Below are 25193 nucleotides of genomic sequence, written 5' to 3'. Positions count from 1 at the left end.
TAAGAACCAATGAGCAGCATACTAACACATATATATGGAATTTAGAAAGATGGTAATGATAACCCTATATGCAAAACAGAAAAAGAGACACAGAAATACAGAACAGACTTTTGAACTCTGGGAGAAGGTGAGGGTGGGATGTTTCAAAAGAACAGCATGTATACTATCTATGGTGAAACAGATCACCAGCCCAGGTGGGATGCATGAGACAAGTGCTCCGGCCTGGTGCACTGGGAAGACCCAGAGGAATCGGGTGGAGAGGGAGGTGGGAGGGGGGATCGGGATGGGGAATAAGTGTAAATCTATGGCTGATTCATATCAATGTATGACAAAACCCACTGAAATGTTGTGAAGTAATTAGCCTCCAACTAATAAAAAAATTAAAAAAAAAAAAAAAAGAACCAATGAGCAGTTTTCCCAGAAAATGGCATGTAGAAAAAATTGTTTTGCCAAAAACTTTAGGAATTTGGAACTTCCTAATGCCTTCCCCAGATGCGTTTGGCACTTTAAAAATTCCAAGATTTTTTAAACTTTTGTATTTACTTAATTTTTGGCTCCACTTTTTAATTTATTTTATTTTTGAATTTTTATTTATTTAATTTTGGGTCTGTTGCTGAGCTCAGGCTTTTCTCTCGTTTCGGTCCACGGGCTCCTTGGTGCAGTGACTTTTCTTATTGCAGAGCGGGGAGTCTAGGGGGCGCGGGCTTTAATAGTTGTGGTTCACGGGCTTTGTTGTCCCTTGACATGTGGGATCTTCCCACATCAGGGATCGAACCTGTGTCCCCTGCACTGGCAGGCAGTTTCTTAACCATTGGACCAGCAGGGAAGTCCTATTATAAGATACTGATCAGTGGCTTTCAGGCTTCTTTCCTGCAGTCCAGAAAAATCAGTTCACTTTAACATTGTGACCTAGAGAACACACACACACATGCACACACACACACATGCGCACACACCCTCTCACTCACACACAGAAATTGATGATGCCTGCCGTACTTACTCTTACACAGGTGATTTACGTGATGTTTCCCATGTTTTCTTTCATTTACAGAAGATGCAGATTTGGTGTTTTTATTCAACTTAGTAAATCTATCTCAATAATAGATTGTGTTTATTCTTTCCTAGGCGGTCTTTTGGAGCAAAACACGGGAGCTGGCTCATGAGTATGCGAAACGGCGGGGCCTGTTGACCCTGGAGGACACGCTGCTGGGTTCCCTTGCGGATGGCCTCAGCTGGTGCGGGGAGCCAGGCTCTCCTGGTGAGACTCGGGGCCTGCGGGGCGGCCCCGGGGACGGGCAGGGTGCAGGAGCCTCCCAGCTGGTCAGTGCTCCTACAGGTGCCCCCGGCACCCTTGAGGACAACTCGGGCCGATGGAAGACAGCATCCTGTAGGCCAGCTCACGTTTTCTAGAAAAAAATAAATGACTTCAGGATTTGGGATTGCTCAAGCTTCCTGATTTTCTCCTTTCTGAGGGAAGGTGTAGCCTGCTTCGGAATGGTTGGTGGTCTGCTTTCTCTAAGGGCATCCTTCAGGACCAAAGAATTATCGGGCAGGAGGAGCCTCCAACGGAAGCAGGTAGAAGTCCTTGATCTGCAGAACAGCCCCAGGGGCCACGGGCTGGGCTTCTCTGTCTCGGGCTGTGTGTAGCTTTGCCAGAGATGAGAGGTCCCTTTACCTTCCTAGAAAGACCTAGAACACCTCCCTGTGGGAAGGTATTTCTACTCAGAGAGTCTGATTGCACTTTCACTTCTTTTTGTCCTTCTCTTTTTATTTTTAATGTGGGTATTTTTACTTTTAGTAAAACTTTTAGTTTTAGTCTTTCACTTTATATATTTTACTCTTTATATTATTTTATTGCTTTAGACTTACCCAAAAAAAACTTACTGTGGTGGCTTCTTCAACCCAGATGTGCACTGTTTCCAAATACAAAAGGGATGGACTCTTTTTTAAAAAATGATTTTTAAAATTTATTTATTTTTGGCCATGCTGGGTCTTTGTTGCTGTCACGGCTTTTTCTCTAGTTGTGGCAAATGGGGGCTACTCGCTAGTTGCTGTGTGCGGGCCTCTCGCTGCCATGCCTTCTCCTGTTGCAATCATGGGCTCCAGGGTGCGTGGGCTTCTGTAGTTGGGGCCCGTAGGCTTAGTTGCTCCTTGGCATGTGGGATCTTCTTGGATCAGGCATCTATCCGTGTTTCCTGCATTGGCAGGTGGATTCTTCACCACTGAGCCACCGGTGAAAAAGTTGGCTTAAAGGTCAATATTCAGAAAACTAAGATCATGGCATCTGGTCCCATCACTTCAAGGCAAATAGATGGGGAAAGAGTGGAAACAGTGACAGACTTTATTTTGGGGGGGCTCCAAAGTCACTGCAGATGGTGACTGCAGCCATGAAATTAAAAGATGCTTACTCCTTGGAAGAAAAGTTATGACCAACCTAGACAGCATGTTAAAAACCAGAGACATTGTTTTGCCAACAAAGGTCCATTTAGTCAAGACTATGGTTTTTCCAGTAGTCGTGTATGGATGTGAGAGTTGGAGTATAAAGAAAGCTGAGCACCGACGAATTGATGCTTTGGAACTGTGGTGATGGAGAAGACTCTTGAGAGTTCTTTGTACTGCAAGGAGATCCAACCAGTCCATCCTAAAGGAAATCAATCCTGTATATTCATTGGAAGGACATATGCTGAAGCTGAAACTCCAATACTTTGGCCACCTGATGACTCATTGGAAAAGACCCTGATGCTGGGAGGATTGGCGGCAGGAGGAGAAGGGGATGACAGAGGATGAGATGGTTGGATGACATCACCGACTCAATGGGTGTGAGTTTGAGTAAACTCCGGGAGTTGGTGATGGACAGGGAGGCCTGTCCATGGGGTTACAAAGAGTCGGACGCCACTGAATGACTGAACTGAACTGAGCTGAGCCACCAGGGAAACTCCTCCATTTTTCACAATTGAAATATAGTTGATTTACAGTGTTCTGCTGGTTTCTGCCGTATAGCAAAGTGACTCATTTAAACTCACATATGCATTCTTTTCTAATATCCTTTTCCATTATGATTTATCCCAGGAGATTGCATATGGTCCCCTATGCTATACCGTAGGACCTTGTTGTTTGCCTATCTTTGATTTTGAGGCTCAGCATATTTGTGTATTTAATGGTGGACATTTCTATTCCTATTGTTAACTGACAGCTCATATATATTCATCCTTTTATTGGAATGTTTATTGCTTTCTTAAAGAAGTTCGATTTAAGTCGACAGTGGTGGCTACTATTTATTGGGACTTATAATAGCCCCAGTCCTTGCTCTGTGTGCTGTATGAATATTGGCTCATTTAATCCTTCAGGACTCTACGATGATCCCATTGTGCAGGTGAGAAGTCTGAGGCCCAGGGCTGCAGAGTGAGTTGTTGGTTAGTGAGTGGTGGAGCTGGAGCAGACCCAGGATTACTGGCTGAAGGATCCGTATTCTTAACCACGTGACATCCTGCCTGTTCTCTGTCACGTGTCTATGTTTCTCAGCTTCTGTTTTTCATTTAATGCTGTTTATATTCTGTGTTTTGCCAACAGAAATGCAGGCAAGTCTGTCAACCCTGTCCCATTTGGCTACTGGGTTGCCTATTTTGCTTAGAGTTTCCTCACGTAAGACTGAGGTCTTCTATATTTTCATCTAGTGCTTTTATTTTGTAATTTTCAATTCATCTTTAATCTAGACTTTTCACCTAGAAATATGACATATAAATATATCTGTCCACTTTTTTTTCTTTTTGGCTAAATTCCAGTTTTCGCCATATTTCTTGCTTTCCTTTTTAAATTTCCCTTATTGTAAGTTGGGCTTCCCAGGTAGCACTAGTGGTAAAGTGTCCACCCGCTTTAGCTTTTGATGGTCATTCATTTAATCCTTTTAGCTTTTAAAGGTGTTTCCTTAAAACTTTTTAAGTTTGTTTTCTTCAATTCTTTCTTAGAGTGAAAAGTATATAAATATCTACTTCTCATCTAGTTACCATTTAAAGTTCCTTATTATTGCTCTCTTTTCAATTGAATCCCATATAGGTCATTTTATTTTGTCAGCTTCCTTCTTCTTTGCCCTCAGTTTTTATTGATTTTAACCTCTTCCCCTTATTTTATTTGTTGTCTTTCCAGTCCTAATTTTTATGTTTTAACTGTTCTACAGTCTGGTGTTTTCCTTATTTTTTACTACATTAATTTTGCCTTGTTTGTTTTGTTATGAAAATGGTAGTTTCCATTGTAACCTTCTAATTCCTTTTTTTAAAAACTTCTTATTCTGCTTTTTAGGTACTTGATTTCTCTTTATTCTAAAATTTCTCTCCTTTTTTTCCCTCTGACTTTAAAGTTTTGTCTAATGTGCAGGTGGCAAGGGGGAGATATCCTTGTGGGCAGGAGGTAGGTGACAAACTCAGAGACTTCTCTCTGGCTTTCTGTTCATGAAACCCTATAAACAGGGGCACCATTGTAGCACCTTACAAAATGTATGTTCACTTCATTATCATCAACATTTTTGCCTCTCTTGGAGATGATTCAAATTTATCTTTCGACTCCACAGTATTTATTTACATCTGTATGTGGGAAAGTTTTTGTTCTAATTTGTGTTATTTTGTTTTTAATGCATTTAATTATTATGGAAACCCTAAGGATTACTTCCTCATCCCTGGGAGGTTTCTGATCTAGAGCTTTATTTTCTGTCATTGGCGGTCAAGCCCACATCTGGAGTTATGTTAGTTTCCCGAGGCTGCCGTAATGAAGAACCACATTTTTGCTGTTGTTCAGTCACTAAGTCATGTCCAACTCTTTGTGACCCCATGGACTGAAGCACGCCAAGCTCTTCTGTCCTCTACTATCTCCCAGAGTTTACTCAAATTCCTGTTCATTGAGCATGTCCGGTGATGCCATCCAACCATCTCATCCTCTGCTGCTCCCTTCTCCCGCCTTCAATCTTCCCAGCATCTGGATCTTTTCTAACGAGTCAGTTCTTCACGTCAGGTGGCCAAATTATTTGAGCTTCAGCACCGGTTCTTCCAATGAATATTCAGGGTTGATTTCCTTTAAGATTGTCTGGTTTGATCTCCCGTCAGTCCAAGGGACTCTCAAGAGTCTTCTCCAGCACCACAATTCAAAAGCATCAGTTCTTCAGCACTCAGCCTTCTTTATAGTCCAACTCTCACATCCATACATGACTACTGGAAAAAACCTTAGCTTTGACTAATTAGACTTTTGTCAGCAAAGTAATGTCTCTGCTTTTTAATGTGCTGTCTAGGTTTGTCATAGTTTTCCTTCCAAGGAGCTAGAGTCTATTAATTTCATCTTTGCATTTGCTCTTTGCAGTGATTTAGGAGCCCAAGAAAATAAAGTCTGCCTCTGTTTCCACATTTCCCCGTTCTATTTGCCATGAAGTGATGGGACCAGATGCCATGATCTTAGTTTTTTGAAAGTTGAGATTCATGCCAGCTTTTTCACTCTCCTCTTTCACCCTCATCTAGAGGCTCTTTAGTTCCTCTTCACTTTCTTCCATTAAGAGTGGTATCATCTGCATATCTGAGGTTGTTGATTTGTCTCCTGGCAGGTGGCTCAGTGATAAAGAACCTGAGATGCGAGTTTGATCCCCGGGTCGGGAAGATCCCCCAGAGGAGGGCATGGCAACCCACTTCAGTATTACTGCTGAGAAAATCCCATGGACAGAGGGGCCTGGCAGGCTGCACTCCATGGGATCACAAAGAGTCTGACACAACTGAATGACTGAGTGCACACACACACACACACACAATCTCGCTTCCAGCTTGATTCATAGAGCATTTCGCATGATATACTCTGCATGTAAATTAAATAAGCAGGGTGACAGTATACAGCCCTGTCATACTCCTTCCCCAATTTGGAACCAGTCCACTGTTCCATGTCCGGTTCTAACTGTTGCTTCCTGACCTGCATACAGGTTTCTTAGGAGACAGGTAAGGTGGTCTGGTACTCCCATCTCTGAGAATTTTCCACAGTTCGGCGTGTCCACACAGTCAAAGGCTTTAGCGTAGTCAAGGAAGCAGAAGTAGGTGTTTTTCTGGAACTCCCTTGCTTTCTCCATGATCTAATGAATGTGGCATCAAACAATATAAATTTATTTTCTTACACTTCTGGAGGCTAGAAGTCCTAGATCAAGGCGTCGGCTGGGCCGTGCTCTGTCTAAAGGCTCCAGGGGGAGAGACTCTGACTCTTCCAGCTTCTGGTGTTTGCTGGAAAACCTTGCTCATGGATACATCACTCCACCCCCGTCTCCATCCCCTTGGCTGTGTTTTGCTGTGCGTCTCCACAGTGTCTTCTCCCTGTGTTTGCCTCTGTAACCAAACCTCCCTTCTCATAAGGACCTCAGGCTTATGGGACCAGGACCCACCCAACCTAGCGGTCTAATTTTTTAAAATTAATTAGTTTTAATTGGAGTAGCAGTCTCATTGTGATTTGATTACATCTGCAAACACCCTTCAACACATCTTTTGGGGGGTATGCGATTCAACCTATACCAAGAGGGAGCAGAAAGATGGGTATTTTTGTAGGGTCAGCTATGCACATGGCTGCAAAGAAGACAGGCAGCTGCTACATGTCTGACTTCCGGGGCCTCTCCACACCCCCAGGACCTGCTTGCTGGTGCAAAGCCGGGGTGACACAATGCCAGATTGTCCCTTCACTCTCATTCTGCTCTCCTTTGCCATGCCCAATCAGTCCCCACCTGGTCATTTACCTGGCATTCATCCTTTCCTTCCTGTGTCTGTTACCACTGCCTGAATCCAGCTCACTAACATGCTCCCCTTTCTTGCTGGATAGACTGCTCACCCCTGACCCCTTTAGGTCAGCCTGTATCTGGCCATCACAATGGGACTGCTTCTGTCTCATACCTAAAACCCAAACAGCTCTCTTTTGCCTCTAAGATAAAGTCTGAATTCTGTCTTTCATACACCCTATCACCAGTCCGGCCCCTCCCCATCCCTTCTGCTCTGCCAAGGTCATTCTAAACCACAGGTCTCTGCACTGCTCTCTCCACATGGATCCCCTTCTACTCCTGTCTTCCTTCAGTCTTTCCCAGGGTCTTTTCAAATGACTCAGCTCTTCGCATCAGGTGGCCAAAGTATTGGAGTTTCAGCTTCAGCATCAGTCCTTCCAATGAACACCCAGGACTGATCTCCTTTAGGATGGACTGGTTGGATCTTATTGCAGTCCAGGGGACTCTTAGAGTCTTCTCCAACACCACACTTCAAAATCATCAATTCTTCTGCACTCGGCTTTCACCATAAGGACTTCAAAGTTCTCATAGAAAAAAAAAAAAAACAACAAGAATATGAGGTGATGGATGCACTAATTAACCTGGTGGGGGAGAAACTTTCCAAAATATGTATGCATATCAAATCATTACATTGTACCCTTCAGGTATTTTACAATTTTATTTGTCAATTATTTGTTGCTGCAGCTGTTCAGTTGCTAAGTCATGTCCAACTCTTTGAGGCCCAATATGCTGCAGCATACCAGGCTTCCCTGCCCTGCACTGTCTCCCAGAGATGGCTCAAATTCACATCCATCGAGTCAGTCACGCTGTCTAACCAGCTCATACTCTGCTATACCTCAGTAAAAAGCAGTTGGTGTGTTAAGGCAGGTATCCTTGGTAGAAGGAGCACAGAAACTGCGTGTTCCTGCCTTATGTCTGTGGTTCCTCGCTGACAGCTGAGCCTGTCTGGATGCGGTGTGTGTAGGAAGACTCTGAGGGTATCTGAGTCTAAGGGTGTGGGGATGAAAGCAGTGAGGGAGGAAATGATCTCAAATTCTTCCTGGAACTGGAAATACTACTGGGGGCTTGTCTCTGTCAGATGAGCTTTTGCTGCAGTTTTCCAGAATGATGACTCAAAGCTGGTCACTGTATTCCTGTCTGGGGCATGGAGGGTAAGCTGAGGACTTGGAAGGGATCCAGGGGGCACTTAGTTAAATTGGGTCGAGAGGCGTCCGTTCTCCGTCCTCTGTCTTGGCAGTGATGCCGCGGAAAGTGACTCCATTGAGATCCGACAGCCCACAGAGAACAGAGATGAATTACGCCTTTTCTTGCCCACTTTAAGTACTTTTCTGCAAACCATGTCTTTTAGATTTGAACTATCAGTCTTGCCCAGACTGGAAGAGAGACTGCAGAACCAACTATTTTTCTGTATTCTGGGAAGCGCTATCTGAAAGGGTAAGAACCGGGGTGGGATGGGGTGGGATGGGAAGGAGTCTCTAGAGGGAGAGGATATATGTATATTTATGGCTGGTTCATGTTGTTTGGGCTTCCCTGGCGGCTCAGACGGTAAAGCGTCTGCCTGCAATGTGGGAGACCTGGGTTCAATCCCCGGGTTGGGAAGATCCTCTGGAGAAGGAAATGGCAACCCACTCCAGTAGTCTTGCCTGGAAAATTCCGTGGATGGAGGAGCCTGGTAGGCTATAGTCCATGGGGTCGCAAAGCAACCGAGCAACTTCACTGGCACTGGCATATTGTTGTACGGTGTGAAACCTACCCAACATTGTAAAGCAGTTATCCTCCCATTAAAAATATTAAAACAAAATAATTCACTTTATGAAGAAAAACAAGCAAAAGGGTAAGTACCACAAATGAAATTCTAGAATTTGGAGGCCAAAGAGCTTAGGAGGTCATCCCGTCAGTGGTAGGTTTTAATTCACTTGGAGAAGGGAGCAGCCCAGATCCTTTTAGAAACAAAGGGTTCTTTCCTGAGAAAAATGTTCATAAGCACATGCCAAAAGATTTTCACATGTAATCTGTGGCCATTCATGGAAGGTCTGGGGCTCTGGATGAAGATTCCCTGCTTCTGCCTTTTTTTGGAGCTTTGGCTGCCAGGCACCTCTGGCTTGGTTGAATCCTCTGATCCAGGTATTGGCCAATCTTAGATTCCTGGAACAGTCCTAATAATCTACACTCGCAGACCATTTACTGTGTGCTCGGGGTAGTCCTCAGCGTTTTACGTGGGTTAAAATCAGGCATCCTCGCAGAACTCTGTGAAGCAGGTACCCGGAGTGTCATACCCGTTGGAGGTGCAGGTGAATAAGCATTCCACTAAAGAGATGCAGCAAGTGGCAAATGTGGGTGTTTATCCCAAGGTGTCTGACTCCAGATCCAGGATTTAGCCTGGGAAATACCACCTTCCCCTCTATCTATGTATTTCTGGCCTCATTCTAAGCTGCTTTTGTGCTTATTTTTAAAATAATTTTGTTTATTTATTTATTTATTTTTGCCTGTGTTGGGTCTTCATTGCTGCACCCGGGCTTTCTCTAGCTGCAGTGCAAGGACTTCCCACTGGTGTGGCTTCTCTTGTTGGGGAGCACAGACTCTGGCCGCATAGGCCTCCGAAGTTGTGGTGCATGGATTTCATTGCTCTGCAGCATGTGGGATCTTCCCAGACCAGGGATCGAACCTGTGTCCCCTGCCTTGGCAGGCAGATTATTAACCTCTGGACCGCCACAGCAGCCCTGTCCTGGCCTTTCTGTGAGCACTTGCCTCAACCCCTACCAGGCGAAATCCTATTCATCCTTTAGGACTTGGTTTTTGTCCTCCTCTGTTACACCTTTGCTGGCTCTTCCTGCTCTCCATCATAGGGTATTTGGACATCTTGCTGTCCTCCCCTCTCCTCCGTCCATGGACTTTCCTTGGGCGCCCACTCACAGTGCCCTGGCTGCAAGGCTCCAGCGCTGTGGAGGTGGGTGGGATGGCCAGGCTCACAACTCTCAGTCCCAGGGGCTAAACCCACGTTAAACTCATCAGCACAATGCCCCAGAGCTGGATAATGAGAGAAGGGGATGCAGAGATAGTCCCAGGGGTCTGGGTGGGCCTCCTGGAAGAAATAGTAGATTGCATAGTGTTTTTATTTTGTATTAGCGCTTAGCCGATTAACAGCAACGTTGTGAGGGCTTCACGTGAACAGTGAAGGGACTCAGCCGTACATATACAGGTATCCATTCTCCCCTCCCTAGCTTGCATAGTTTTGTTCATCTTATTTTCCCCAGTGTCTAGCGAAGATTCCAGCTGAATCTTTGTTGCATGAAGAACTAAAACCCCATGCTCAAAAATATCCACTCATTTGTTCATTCTCCTCTCCTCATTATGCTGGTGCAGCCTTCAGGGCCACCGTCTGTCACAGTTTCTTTTCCCTTGGCATTTTCTTTTGTCTTTCTTCGTTTCTTACGGCTGAAGGGTCTGCTCCCACTGAATGAGATGTGTGGCGTCTACCGTGCGTGGTGTTAGGAAAGCAATGTTAACGTCCTTCTCCGGCAATGATGCTGTTCTTACTCACCCAGACTTCTGCCTTCTGAACCGCCAGCTTAGCAGCGATGAAGCTGAACTTCATTGTTCAGACACAGATTGGCACAATGGCTTCCAGAACTCCGGAGGGAAGCATATGCCCTCCAGTAATTTGGGGTAAACGTTCCTTAGGCCTCGCTGTCTGAGGTAGAACCCTGCGGACACTTCCTCTTTCACCAGCTGATGTTAAGAGCTGTGGGGGTGGACCTGCTGGGGACTGGCAGCGAAGTTTGCATGCTGAGGAATGGTGTTTCTGTTTTTAAGTTTGCAGAAAATGTCTGTGGTACAGTCCAGGTGGTGCTCAATGGATCCATCGAGAACGCCTTTGACAAAATGAGGTACTTATTTCTTTGCCTCCTGTGGGTTAGGGTTAACGCAGTCTCCTCCTGGCTCTTCTGCCTTTAGAAGAATATGCTTTTCATGTCGAACTTCAGGACTGAAGATGTGGGCTGAAAAAGGTAAAATGTATTCTATGGTGAGATTTTTGTCTTTCTAAGTCAACACTTGTGTCCAGTTTCTCCGGTTTAAAATTCTCCAAAGGTCCTTGCACGGGGTCCAGCTCTTCCTCTCAGCTTTCTGAGGCCTGCTCTCTCTCCTGTAGACCTTCCCAGGTGGCTCCGTAGTGAGGAATCTGCCTGCCAATGCAGGAGACACAGGAGGCATAGGTTCAGTTCCTGGGTTGGGAAGATCCCCTGGAAGAGGAAATGGCCACCCACTCCAGTATTCTTGCCTGGAGAATCCCCATGGACAGAGGAGTCTGGCAGGCTGCAGTCCACGGGGCCACAAAGAGTTGGACACGACTGGCTGGCTGAGCATGCCCGCTCTCTCTCGTAACACTCCATCCTGCCCATTTCCCTTGCTCACCCTGTTTCCCCACAGGACCTGTCCCCTCCTTCCTTCTGCCTGCCTAAAATCTTCTTCTCCACGAACATCTGCCCGAGACTCCTCTCTCCGCCCTGGACAGTATGGATCCCCGTGGATCTGCTGCTGAGAACAGCGGGAGCTCCGCCATGCCTTTGACCTGCATTCCATCTTTTGCAGGCAGTGTCAGCAGTTTATTGTCACAGTTAAAAGTGGGGACTCCAGAGGTCATGACATCTTACCTGGGTGACCTTAGCAGGGCCCCACTAGTTTCTGAGTACCTGAGGAGGTGCTGGTGATGTGAAGATGGGTGGGAGGGTGTATGAAAGATGCTGAGCCACACAGAGAAAGTGCTGGTTGAGTATCTCCTTTCGCCCACACCACTGACCCTGGTCTCACCCCGGCTTTCCTTCGCTGACCCCCTTCTGCACTTACAGGTTCTACCACATTGCTTACCTTGGTCTTTCTTCTCCAACCTTTCCCTGGATAAGGCTGATTGAGACGAGGGAACATATATTAATGTGCCCCAGGGGCTTCCGAGGTGGCGGAGCAGTAAAGAATCTGCCTGCCAATGCAGGAGATGTGAGTTTGATCCCTGAGCTGGGAAGATCCCCTGGAGAAGGAAATGGCAACCCACTCCAGTATATTCCTCTCCATGGGCAGAGGAGCCTGGTAGGCTACAGTCCATGGGGTCGCAAGAGTTGGACACGACTGAGTGACTAAAGCGCCATGACTGGGCACTCCAGGTGCCCCCCAAATGAATTTTCCTTCTTTCTTCTTTCTTAAAAATATTTATTTGGCTACATCCTGTCTTAGTTGCAGTTGCCCGCATGGTATGCAGGATCTTAGTTCCCCAACCAAGGTTTGAACCCACGTTCCCTGCACTGCAAGCGGATTCTTAACCACTGGACCACCGGAGAAGCCCCCCTTGCCTCTGTTAATGTTTGAGTCCTCCAGGAAGCCTTTGTCCTCTTGTCTTCTTCTGACCCCAACCTCGCGGGCTTTTGGGTGCAAGTGTGAACATTCCAGAATTTTGTAATCTGGTATTAGGGGCCCAAGTACTTGTAACAGGAGTTGTGGCACCTAATGGGGAGAGCTTAGGGCTGGGGTCAGAACAGGACATAGGGGTCTTTCAACGACATGCTTCTCAAACTCACTGTGCGTGGGGATCACCTAGGAATTGTTGGGCTGCTGGCTCAGATTCAGCAGGTGGTGTTGGGCAGAGATTCTGTGATTGTAATGAGCTCCTTACCTTGGTCTAAGCGAGTGTAAGATAATTGTATCTTCTTGGAATAGCAAGTGTGTAAAGAATCAGCATCAGTGTACAGATGAAGACCCTTATTCTGAGAATCTTCCTTACTTGGGGTCATCCTGAATAAGTAAAGGTGGCTGATTCTGATGCAAATCATGGGTCACTTCCAAATGGTAGGTTCTAACCAGTGACACCCGCCCGATGACTTTTCACAGGGGCTGTGGGTGCTCCAACAATCCAGCTTGAGGTTAACAATGTTCTGTGTCTCTTCTATCTTAGCATATTTGGACGAGTGGAAGCCCCTACCTTGAGGTCAACGGTTACACTACAGGCCTGGCTGGTACATGACCCTGGAAAACCTCCCAGGTATGTGTTACTACTTTGTACTCCTGTATGTTCTCAGGCTTATTTCAGGAATCAGTCCATGAAAGACAGGGATGAATGCTCTGAGAAAAGACTGGCTCAGGAAATGAATGGGGCCTTACTCTACATTTACCCCATCCCAACATAGCTCAGTTGGTAAAGAATCCGCTCAGCAGGAGGCCCCAGTTCAATTCCCGGGTTGGGAAGATCTGCTGGAGAAGGGACAGGCTACCCACTCCAGTATTCTTGGGCTTCCCTGGTACTCAGCTGGTAAAGAATCCCCCTGCCATGTGGGAGACCTGGGTTCAATCCCTGGGTTGGGAAGATTCCCTGGAGAAGGGAAAGGCTACCCACTCCAGTATTCTGGCCTGGAGAATTCCATGGACTGTATAGTCCACGGGGTCGCAAAGAGTCAGACACGACTGAGCGACTTTCACTCACTCCACAGTCTCTTAATTGTGTCTCCGTGGTAGGTCTCTACCTAGTTCATATCTTAGACTCTGCTGCAGACCTGTGAGCTCTCTGAAGCTCCCTCCACATCACGTCTTCATCCGAGGGCCCTGCCCAGGGCCTGCCTCCTGGAAGACACCAAGTGACTCCAAGGAAATGCGTGTGAGCTCTTGTTATTTTAACACTTTCTTCTTTTTCCCTCCAGCGACTCATGCTCTGGCCCCTCTATAAAGGAACTGGAGTCCATCCTGAATCAAAGGAGTGTCAGATTTATCTGCAGGGATAATCTCAGGTAACTGATGCTCTCCCGCCAGGTACAGATGCTCTTCCCTTGGGCCGTGACGGCGGTCTGGGTGGTGACCTTCAGCGAACCCCAACCTTCTCCCAGCTTAGCCTGGAAGCCATTTCCAGCCAGTGGCCTTCTGATGTCCACTCCCCTGCCCTGTTCCTCGTCCTTCCCCACGCGACTCTAGCAGTGATTTGCCTCTAAATGTGACCCAGGTTTGAGGGCATCTTTCCTGCTTTCCCATGTGAGAGGCCTGACCCAGAGCTCCTGACTTTCAGGGGTGTAGAAGCACATTTTGCCAAAAGCAAAGGATTTATAAAAGCCTTGTGATTTGGCATAACTTGCAGGTGGGATTGCTTTGGTTGGGTCTCAGTTGTACATACATAACACTTGGTGGCTTACACACAGACCCAAATAGCTCAGCTCACACCCAGGTCAGCTCCCTTGGGTGCGTAGCTCCTCTAGATACCAACACTCAGATAAGCTCAGCAGGGCTTTAAGCAGACACTCACAACAGACAGGAGGCCTGACGTCAAGCCTCCACATTTATTCTCCTTAAAGCCCACCAGCCTTTCTGGGCTTCACTCCATCATCTGTAACATTGGAATGGACTGGGTGATTTCTAAGACTTCCTAGCTTGGCCTCCCTGACCCTTGAGGGTCAGCCCCCTTGGGTAGAACAGCAGCTGTAACCATAGTCTCATATCATAAAGAGCAAGCTTTATGATTTTCTAATTAAAAAATGTAAAATCTTAAAACTGTTTACCCATAACACCTATTTATTGGAGGAAAGTTTAAATTACAGATAGGCATATGTTTTTTTATTTTTTTCTTATTTTCAAAAATTTTAGTTATTTGTTTATTTTTGACCGTGCTGGTCTTTGTTGGCATGTGGGCTTTTCTCGAGCTGTGGTGTGCGGGCTTCACATCGCAGTGGCTTCTCTTGTCGTGGCTCCCCGGCTCTCGGGCGTGCGGGGCTCAGTAGTTGGTGGCACGTGGGCTTGTTTGCTCCACAGCAGGTGGGATCTTCCCAGACCCGGGATCGATCCCATGTTCCCTGCATTGGCAGGTGGATTCTTATCCACTGTACCACCAAGGGAAGCCACAAGTATATATTTTTTAAAATCACCTGTGACTCTGTTATCATAACCAAGACCCCTCACTGTTTTTAAGATGTGTGGTCAGTATTTAACTCCAGGCAGAGATCTGTGCTAAAAGCATCTTTGGAAATTTTCCCATATGTGACAGATAGATACGGGACAGATAGTTCCCAGAGAACAGATGCAGAGAGAAACACTTTCTCAAAGAACATCGAAGCTGAAATGCTTCCCATCACTTCCCTGTCACCACCCTTTCCCACCAACCATGTCAGAAAGGCAGGAGGACAGATTCAAGGAACAGTCACTGAAGGCTTTGTCTCTCCGATGACCTGAATTCCCCATCAGCCAGCTGGCTTCTCTCTGGAAACTGCCAGAAAATAACACAAGCTTTCTACAGCAGTTAGGTGGGAAAACAGAAAAAAGGAACAACTATAAAGGAGACATGGCAGACATCTGACCAGTCTAAGTTACTCAAAGTTATTTTGCATTAAGAGAATGGAATACGAAAGCCCAGGACAAGATTAAGGAATGTAAGTGAGTCATTCACAAAACTCTTATCTATTCCCTTACAGTAACCATTCACCTTTTTTTTTTTTTTTCATGAATGGCCCAAACTGCAGGCTCTGGGTGGGCTCACTCATCCTTCACCTTGCAAAAATAATTAAGTATACCTTCCCACCTGGACTTGTGGAGTGGCCTACATAGGAAGCCAGTACCTGTCACTCAAGCATCAGTTCATGTGACCGTAAACTTGGGGACCATATTTGAAATCACTTCTGGTTTGCTCCAACCATGAGGTCATGATATATTCAGCATAACCAGACCTCCAGGGTCCCCTGTTGTATCTAAAGTTCCCTGTTGTACAGAACTGTTGTATCTAACAGTTTGAAGACTTTGCAAGAAACTTGCTTGTCTCTGCTGCTACTGCTAAGTCACTTCAGTCGTGTCTGACTCTGTGCGACCCCATAGATTGCAGCCCACCAGGCTCCCCCATCCATGGGATTCTCCAGGCAAGAACACTGGAATGGGTTTGCTCATCTCTAGGGGAGCTCAAAGTGAATGTCATGGATATAGATGTCGACTGTAGACTCCCCTTCCACAGCATTATTTTCTTGAGGATGAGGTTACTTTTCCCACCTAGAATGTATTCAGGTGGGTTTTCCGGGTGGCGCTTGTGATAAAGAACCCATTTACCAGTGCAAGAGACATAAGAGATGAGGGTCCGACCCCTGGGTCGGGAAGATCCCCTGGAGTAGGAAATGGCAACCCACTCCAGTATTCTTGTCTGGAATATTCCAGACAAGATTGGACAGAGGAGTCTGGCAGGCTGTAAGACACGGGGTCTCAAAGAGTCAGACACGACTGAGCATGTGCGCACACACACACACACACACACACATACGTGTTCACGTGGGGGATCCCAGACCACAATGTTGGTGAGGATGGATGACTCTACTTAGAGCTGATGTGCCCAGCTGGTCACGACAGAGGGCTAGAGATGAGCCTGAGATGGCCCCTCCTAGAAGCCCAGGGATGCTGCTAGCTACTTCTAAGGCTCTCTCTCTGTTTCTTGACTCACATTTAACAAAATCAGATTTGACTGCAGTTTAAGGAACCACTTTCCCCCACTAGACAACCCCCTCCACTAAGTGCCAGCCACTCCCATTGAACTCCGTTGCTTTGTGATTTGATTTTTAAGAAAAAGAGGGTCATTCACCTGCCTATACTATAGGAGGTATTCTGTGCAAAGAATCAGGGTCCTCTCGCTAATGGCAACCAGCCCTCTTCTGGAGAGTCTATGACCTCTTGCTGCCTGATGCTTTGACCCAACACGTCCTCAGGAAGTTCTTGAAGAAGAGAAAACCAATCCTCAATGGAAACTATGGGGTCTGTCCTCTTTGGTTGCTGCTTCTGCTGTTTCTTGACCATCAGTTGAGGATCACAGCACCTATCTGTGACATGTGAGCCCGACATTCGTTCCCATCTCCACATATTATCATAAAACATCAGTTATCTATTTCTCTGGCTTTGCACATGAAATGAAGCTAAATTGGGCTGTAGTTTCAGTCAGTCACTCTTGGACTTGACCTTTCTCGGTATTGTCACTGCAGCAGAAGGAACTTGTGTGGATGCTAAGTGGCCCACGCATACTTTTGTTGTTAATGAAGGGCCTTGTTTCATTGGCGAGTTGACCAAGGTGTATCGTACTGCCTCTTGACCTTTTTTTCTTTCTCATCATAGCCGTGACCAGTTTCTTGGAAGTTTCTGAGGATTCATTTTGCAGATGAGTCAATCAGCATGGTTGAGCCCTGGCAGTAGAGATCAACACACTCGATTCAGGAGACACGCTGGCGGAAAGCTGGGACTTTGGGGGGAAACTTTCGTCATAAAATTAACGCCAGAGATGGAAGCCTTTTCCTCTGGAATCTTAAAATAGCTTATGCTATTGACATAGTTTTTATCTTGATCTAATAGTCAAGAAAAATTAATTACTGTATAAAGTTAGAGTTGAAATTTTATATAGTTTTTTATTTTTTTTATATGATTCTTTTATATTGCTAATATGTTGGTAACATCCTTTCTGTTGAAGAATGACCTCTCCAAACCTATTGGCCGGTCAAGAAAAATAAATGCCCAGACTTTTCAGCAAAGATCACATATCAAAATGGATGACCTTATCTCAGGATATATTTTTGTATCTTTCCTACAGATAAAGTATAGATGCCATGGTTATGGGTCATGTTATGTTCTGTAAGATGTAAATTACTCCTGCGCTTGGGGTTTTATCTCTAATCCTTCCAATAGCCCTGTGAGGTTGATATTACTATCCTCCATTTGTTAAATGAGAAGAATAAGTTCAGAAAGTTTATATAATTTCCCCAAAGTCATACATTTAGGTCAAGGTAGAGAATGAATTTGAACTCGACTTTGTTTCAAAACTTCACGTGCTTGCCCTTTCTAGGCAGATAACACTAGACTGATAGCCCTTATGTTCTCTTCTAATGAATGTATGTTGGATTAAACTGAATACGGTAGAGTCTGAAAAGTGATTTTTCTGGATGGCTTCAAAACAGGTACATTTTTTTATCCTTTTCCTTGCTTCTCCTCATCTTGGTGTCTTGTGTAGGAGTCAGTTAAAATGTATTTATTTGTTCTTGATGCTGACAGTTTGCATCTCACTTGAATTTTACTTGATTAGTCTTGCTTTGGGAATGCTCATGTTTACTACTGTTAAAGAACCAACATTTAACCTTGTTGATTTTCTCATTCTACTTATTTAGGTTTTACTTTTCTCTGTATTATTAGAGATAGAGAGATTCTAATTTCTTTGCATTTCCTTATTCAGCTTCTTAAGATGGAAGTTTAGATCACTGAGTTTGTAGTACATTTTCTTTTCTTCTATGTGCATTTAGTACTATAATTTTTCTTCTGAGTGCTGTCTTTGCTGCAGCTCTTAAAATTTTTGCTATGTCTCTTTTCCTCATAATTTAAAAATATTTTCTGATTTAATTGTTATTTCAAAATGTGTTGTTTAGGTTTTAAACATTGGATATTTTCTAGTTCTTTGTTGTTCTTGTCAAAACATAAGATGCATCGAGTGGAGAATTAATAAACTCATTTGGAAATCCTTCAGGGAACCCAGCAGGTGTGTTGAAAACAGCATACATTTTGGAGTCAGACGTTTCTGGGTCCATATTTTGGCATCACTCTACGCTTTAGAATGAAATACCTAATCTCTCTGAACTTCAGCTTCTTCGTCACTTAAATAAGGATTATAAATTTACCCTCATCAAAGTGTGGTGAGAACTAAAGAAGATGACAGAAAATGACAGTCTAACACAGTGAGTCACGTGTCAGAGGTCACTAGAACATAGACTCCCTTCTGCCTGCCCCTTGATTGCCAGTCCGGTTCCCATCTGGAGTCCTTAGAGCTACGGCCACTGCCATCAGAGCAGGGCTTCTTCACCGGCCCGTTCTCCGCTTTCTCGTGGACTGTGGTCTTGGCTAAAATGAGAGGAGATGCTGGGGACCAGTTCTGGGTAAGGTTCAGTCTTGCCTCTTGCCTACCTGCAGAACATCTTCAGAGACAGGTCCCTGCTAATTCACTGGGTAACCCGGCTGTTTTTCTTCCCACCACTCTGCCTTATTGTTGGGCTAGCTTGCTGAGTTCTGGATCCTTTAATGTACCTTCTTTGTTTACCAGGATACCCCCATGAGGTGGCTCCCTGTGTCAGGAAAATTTTGTCCTTAACATCTCTTTTCAGTGATGAAATGGATAGAGTAAAAATCAATTTGTGAGAATCTTCTCCCACAAGAAGACTGATTTGAGTGCTTAAGGTCAAAGCTGGTGGAGACCAAAGAGGGGGCTGGTCCCCAGATTGTCACACCTGCTGCAGGACGCCCTGCGGCCCCTGGAGGCGGCTGGGGGCTGAGGTGCTATTTTCTCCTCACACCACCTCTGTATCTTCATTACCATGATGTTTCATCCGTGCCTCCGCTCTCCCTGTAATTCTGATTTTGCATCTTTGCCATTGACCATGCATCATGGGCCTTCCCTGGTGGCTCAGCTGGCAAAGAATCCACCTGCAATGCAGGAGACACTAGTTTGATCCCTGGGTTGGGACGATCCCCTGGAGGAGGAAATGGCAATGCACTCCTGTATTCTTGCCTGGAAAATCCCATGAGCAGAGGAGCCTGGAGTGCTATAATCCACAGGGTCGAAAGAGTCAGATACAACTCAGTGGCTAAACCATGCGTCTCTAGCCCTAAGTACTTTTTCTGTAAGTAGATCCTCCATATCCCTCTTCTTATAAGTGACATCTCTACCAAATTACTGATTGCTCATCAACCTCATATTTTACTCATAAACCTGCTATGGCTTCTCTCCCCACTTCATTCCTGTGTGCTCTAGAAAAATCCTGTTACTATCCCAACTTTTACACACCACCATATTCACCCAAAGGCTGTGGGAATGAACCAGAACCTAATTTCCCTTCTCCAGCTCCTTGAGGATCACTATTTTCCTTCTATAATGGTTTATGACCTGATAACATTTGAGGCACACTTTCAAATACAGTTCTCATAGTTGAAGGGATACACATGCATGTATGCATTTATATGTATTTCTGTGTACACACATTTTTCTCAGTCCATAGCAATGCTGCATTTAGTAGGTCTCTCTTAGTCCCATTTGTGTTGACCTGTTTCACACCACATCTGTGTCTCTTATATACTTGGCAGACAAAGCCAAGTATATATCAAATATTTTGGCAAAATGCATTCTTTCTGTCAGCTCGACAACTTTCTGTTCCTTTTACCTCTTGTTGGGAACAAGCTCACCCAAGTCTGTACACTCCCCGATGGAAGAGATGCCTTAGGAGCCTTGCTGACTTACTTCCTGGCATGCAGTTTCTCCTGAGGACTGCTCCCAAGACTGTGACTTGAGCATCTCAAGTAGAATCCACATGGAGCAGAACAACTCTGTGTTTTTGTGGGTTTTTAAAGGGCAAGTGGTTATGTATATGGGTACAGGTTTTGTATGGCAAATTAGAATTGTGTGAAGCAAAATGTTAAAATAAACCTACAGCATAACTTTAAAAGGCATTTGTATTCATTTATTTATTTGGAGGATAATTGCTTTATGATGTTGTGTTGATTTCTGCCGTCTGATCGCTTGAGTTGGTCATAATTATATCTCTTCCTTCTTGAGACTCCCTCCCAACCCCCACCCCCATTCCATCCCTCTGAGTTACCACAGAGCACCAGACTGGGTCCCCTGTCTTATGTAGCAGCTTCCCATAAATAAAAATAAGATATTAAAAAAGAGGGGATACATGTATATGGCTGGTTCACTTTGCTCTACAACAGAAACGAATACAACATTGCAAAGCAACTGTGCACCAATAAAAATAATCAAAAAAATAACAGTACTAGAAAAAGACAGCATTTTATAAATGCAATGTTAGCCTAACATTTTCCCACAGTTTTTAAATAATGAAGCAACTAATTTCTTTTTGCTCCATTAGCCATCATTTTTTAAACTTTTTATTTCCTGTTGGACTATAGCCGATTAATAATGTTGTGACAGTTTCAGGTGAACCGTGGAGGGACTCAGCCACACATGTGCATGTATCCATTCTCCCCCACACTGCCCTCCCATCGAGGCTGGCACATAACATTGAGCAGAGTTCCCTGTGCTATATGCAGTAAGACCTGTTGGTTATCCGTTTTAAATATAGCAGCAGTCTTCCCAAGTAGCTCAGTGGTAAAGAATCTGTCTGCAATGCAGGAGTCATGGGTTCAGTCCCTGGGACAGGAAGATTCCCTGGAGAAGGGAATGGCAACCCACTGCCGTATTCTTGTCTGGAAAATCCCATGGACAGAGGAGCTGGGTGGGCCGCCGTCTATGGGGTCCCAAAAGAGTCGGACACAGCTGAGTGACTAAACAATAACAATGGGTCAACCCCAGACTCCCTAACTATCCCCCCCAACCTGTCCCTGATAGCATATGATATACCTCCTTCTCTGTCTGACTCACTTCGCTCAGGATGACAAATCTCTAGGTCCATCCATGTTGCTACAAATGGCATTACTTCACATTCTTTTTGGCGGCTGAGTGATATTCCCCTGCATAGACGTATCACATCTTCTTCATCCGTTCCTCTGCTGATGGACATTTAGGTTGCTTCTTTGTATTGGCTATTGTAAGCAGTGCTAGCCATCATTTGAATATATGTTTTTTAATATAAATCCATCAGGGACTCTGATTCTGGGTGCTACCCCAAGAGGCAGGGGTTAGCTGGCGCTTAGATCACACTCAAAAAGCACAGAAGGGTTTGAATTGATCCCTAAATAGCGTTTATCCTTGAACTTAACTCAAATTGGGTCATCATGCTTTTTTTCTTTTTTAATCATTTAAGCAAAGTGCAAACAGCACAAGGTAGCGAAAACCATGGGATTAAGAGACAAGTGACCCAGTGAGAAAGTTCATTAACATCTGTGACTCTCCAGTTTGGAATATATTTACAACAGATATCAGTGAATTATACAAAGAATGAATAATAAAGGGCTTTGTGGAATTATTCTTTTAAAAACAATTGTGTCTGCAAAAACTGCTTGCCCTCACTTATGTGTGGAATCTAAGAAAGTCAAACTCATAGTAACAACAAGTGGAAAGGTGGCTATCAGAGCCGGAGGGGTGGGGAACAGGACAATGCTGGTCAAAGGGTGTTGTAAACTTCTGGTTATAAGATGAGAAATTTCTGGAGATGTAGTGACTAGGGAAGCTGAAGCTCCAAAAGTCTGGCCACCTGATGCAAAGAACCGACTCATTGGAAAAGACCCTGATGATGGGAAAGATTGAAGGTGGGAGGAGAAGTGGATGGCAGAGGATGAGATGGTTGGATGGCATCACCAACTCAATGCACATGAGTATGGGCAAGCTCCGGGAGATAGTGATGGACAGGTAGGCCTGGTGTGCTGCAATCCATGGGATCACAAAGAATCGGACATGACTGAGCGTCTGAACAGCAACAAAATAAATATCAAATTTTCTCACCACACACACATACACACACAGAGGTAACTATGTGAGATGATGAATGTGTTAATTAGCTTAATTGTGATCATCATTGAGCAATGTATATGTCTACCAAAACGTCACATTGTACACCTTAAATACATATCAATATTTATTTGTCAATCATACCTCAATATATCTGGGCAAAAAAACCTACAACAATTATCTATAGGGTTGGAGGGAGAATCAAACAAGCTGGAGATGCTCTTCCAAAGACAACATGGCTTCTGGCCTACCCCACCCCAAGGTCGAGTGAGTCGGGCAGCCGGAGAGAGGATGGACGGTCATTATGGATGTCTTGCGGATGGGGGAGGTGGGAATAGATGCTCAGAGGGGTCCACATAATCAGTTGAAGACCCGAAAGCTCTCAGCATTCATCTTTGTCATCAGAGACATCGAAGAACAAATAGTGCTGTTTGCTTTCCAGCAAGAATCTCAGCTTGGAAGTTTGGAGAATCATGTGATGACCCACCTTTGTCCTGTTAAGAAACCTCACTTGAAACCTCCCAGGAGTCGATGTGATGAGATAGTGAAATGTGTGACTATTATTAAGGAACGTAACTGTGAAACAACGTTTGGAATCTTGAACCACTGCAGACCTGCAGAGAAGAGAAACCCCGTCAAACACATGTATCAACCAGTGACCTTAGCTGCAACAAGTGAATACAGCTCTGGCCGGAAATACGTTATCTAGGGAAGCTCAGAGGCTGGCAGGTTTTCCAGGAGGGCAGGAGAACAGTTTGAAAGCCACTTAGTCAAGAGCAACCCTCCAGGACTTTCTCAGTGGTCCAGTGGTTAAGAATCCACTTTGCAATGCAGGAGATGTGGATTCAATCCCTGGTCTAGGAACTAAGATCCCAAATGCCACTGAGCAGCTAAGCCCCCACGCCACAGCTACTGAGCCCTTCCGCCCCAACTAGAGAATCTGTGCACTGCAACAAAAAATCCCGTGTGGAAAACCAAGACGTGACACAGCCAAATAAAGAAATATTTTTTAAAAAGAGCAACATTGCACATGACTCCACAGACAGGTCAGGTCGAGGAGTCATCCTTGCCCCCAGGACACTCAGCTGTCACTCTGTCACTGTCCAGTGTGGCCACCATTGCTTCTGGGAGTAGGAATAACTGAAGTGGGTGGTGCATGGTGAAGCCCAGGGAGCGTGGCCCTTGCCTCCCATGCTAGCCTCACGTTCACGGTCACCCAGATCCATCTGACGTCCGGATCCTGACGTGTATAAAATGCTTAGAACAGAGCTCAGTTTTTCTACCTGTAAAATGGGGTGATAGTGGTGCCCAACTCTTTGGGTTGTTTGAGATTTAAGTGAGATGATAGATGCACAGTTCTCAGACTAGTTCTTGAGGTGGTGGTCCAGTAGTTAGGACTTGGCACTTTCACTGCCGTGGCCTGGGTTCAATCCCCTGTCAGGAAGCTAAGATCCTATAAGCTCCATGGCTTATGTATATATACACATATATACATATATAAACAGTGCTTGGGCTGGGAGGTGGGAGGGAGGTTCAAGAGGGAGGCTGCAAACATATACTACATATACCTATGACTGATCCATGTTGATATACAGCAGAATAAATAAAACAAATTAAAAAAAAAACAGTGCTTGACACAGAGTACCATCAAGTTTAGTTTTTTAAGTTCAAAAAATACTGTTGGAACCTGTTTTTATTCTAGAGTAAACTGCTTGGCAAGCCTACTTGGTTTGGAAGCTGAGACCCAGAGACCTCATGGGCAGTGGAGGAGAGGGTAGGGAATGGCTCTCTTGACAACCAGCTGGGTCGGCCACACTCTCTCCTCCTAGGTGGGCTTTGAATCATCCTAGGTGGGTACTACGTGCCCACCTGAAAAGACTGGCCAGAGAGCCTGATAAGACCTTTCACTAAGAGCTGGCTTCCACTCTTGGAAGATCTTCCTGACCCAGAGACTGACACTGTGTCTCCTGCATTGGCAGGCGGGTTCTTTGCCACTGTGTCACACACCAAGTGATAAATTGATTCACTGATTCACTGATTCATTCAGCAAGCTTTATCAAGCCCCCATTATCTACCAGTCAGCTGCAAGAGGGCTTCCCTTGTAGCTCAGCTGGTAAAGAATCTGCCTGCAATGCAGGAGACCCAGGTTCAATTCCTGGGTCAGGAAGATACTCTGGAGGAAGGCATGGCAACCCTCTCCAGTATTCTTGCCTGGAGAATCCCGTGGACAGAGGAACCTGGTGGGCTACAGTCCTTGGGGTCGCAAAGAGTCGAACACGACAATGACCAAGCACAGCACATCTACCAGTCAAACCACTGTGAGCCGTCAGCCTTCCTCCCTACCTCCAGGACATGGTTTATAGTGATGCACTGGGCTTCCCCGGCAGCACTAGTGGTAAAGAACCTGCCTGCCAATGTAGGAGATGTAAGGGGCGTGGGTTTGATCCCTGGGTCCGGAAGATCCCCTGGAGGAGGAAAGAGCAACCCACTCCAGTCTTCTGGCCTGGAAAATTCCATGGACAGAAGAGCCTGGTGGGCTACAGTCTACGGGATGGCAAAGAGTCGGACACACCGAAGCGACTTAGCATGCATGCGGTTTACATGTGTTTCCTCCACCATCTCCACCTCTGAAACTTTAGAGACAGACAACGCTTTTCCATCACTTTAATTCCATGAACCTAGTCCTTACTGGTTGAAACAAGTACAACATATTAAAAGCCAAAATTACATCATAGAGGATGAAATACAGAAGATCTTAAAATCAATACAAGCAAGCAACAAAACTGACCCTAGTGTACTTTTTATTGATAATTCAGCCACCCAGGCACAAGAAATTAATTCAAGTCTTGTTTGAACATAATATCCTGACTGTGCACTGTTATTGGAATGTATTCTAAGGATGAAAATAACCACAAATCAGTCTTTAACTCTAATCAACAGGTTTGTTTTGACATGTATCACCCTTTGCAGGTTAGACGAAATGACTAC

At 45.1% G+C, this 25193-nt stretch overlaps 1 protein-coding gene across 1 annotated transcript in view; it reads left to right on the top strand.

Moving 5' to 3' along the window:
- The window catches only part of CD38 (CD38 molecule), a 54143-nt gene extending 33902 nt beyond the window's left edge, over positions 1–20241 (top strand). The window contains exons 3-8 of the mRNA XM_043906147.1: positions 1126–1258; positions 8130–8215; positions 10595–10668; positions 12723–12809; positions 13462–13548; positions 16883–20241. Coding sequence (XP_043762082.1) covers positions 1126–1258; positions 8130–8215; positions 10595–10668; positions 12723–12809; positions 13462–13548; positions 16883–16910 — 495 coding nt within the window. The 3' untranslated portion in view covers positions 16911–20241. The remainder of the gene's footprint in view (positions 1–1125; positions 1259–8129; positions 8216–10594; positions 10669–12722; positions 12810–13461; positions 13549–16882) is intronic.
- The last annotated feature ends 4952 nt before the right edge of the window (positions 20242–25193 follow it).

This window comes from Cervus elaphus, chromosome 6, assembly GCF_910594005.1.
Source record: "Cervus elaphus chromosome 6, mCerEla1.1, whole genome shotgun sequence".
Taxonomy (NCBI): Eukaryota; Metazoa; Chordata; class Mammalia; order Artiodactyla; family Cervidae; genus Cervus; species Cervus elaphus.
This window is presented reverse-complemented; position numbering and strand designations above follow the sequence as displayed.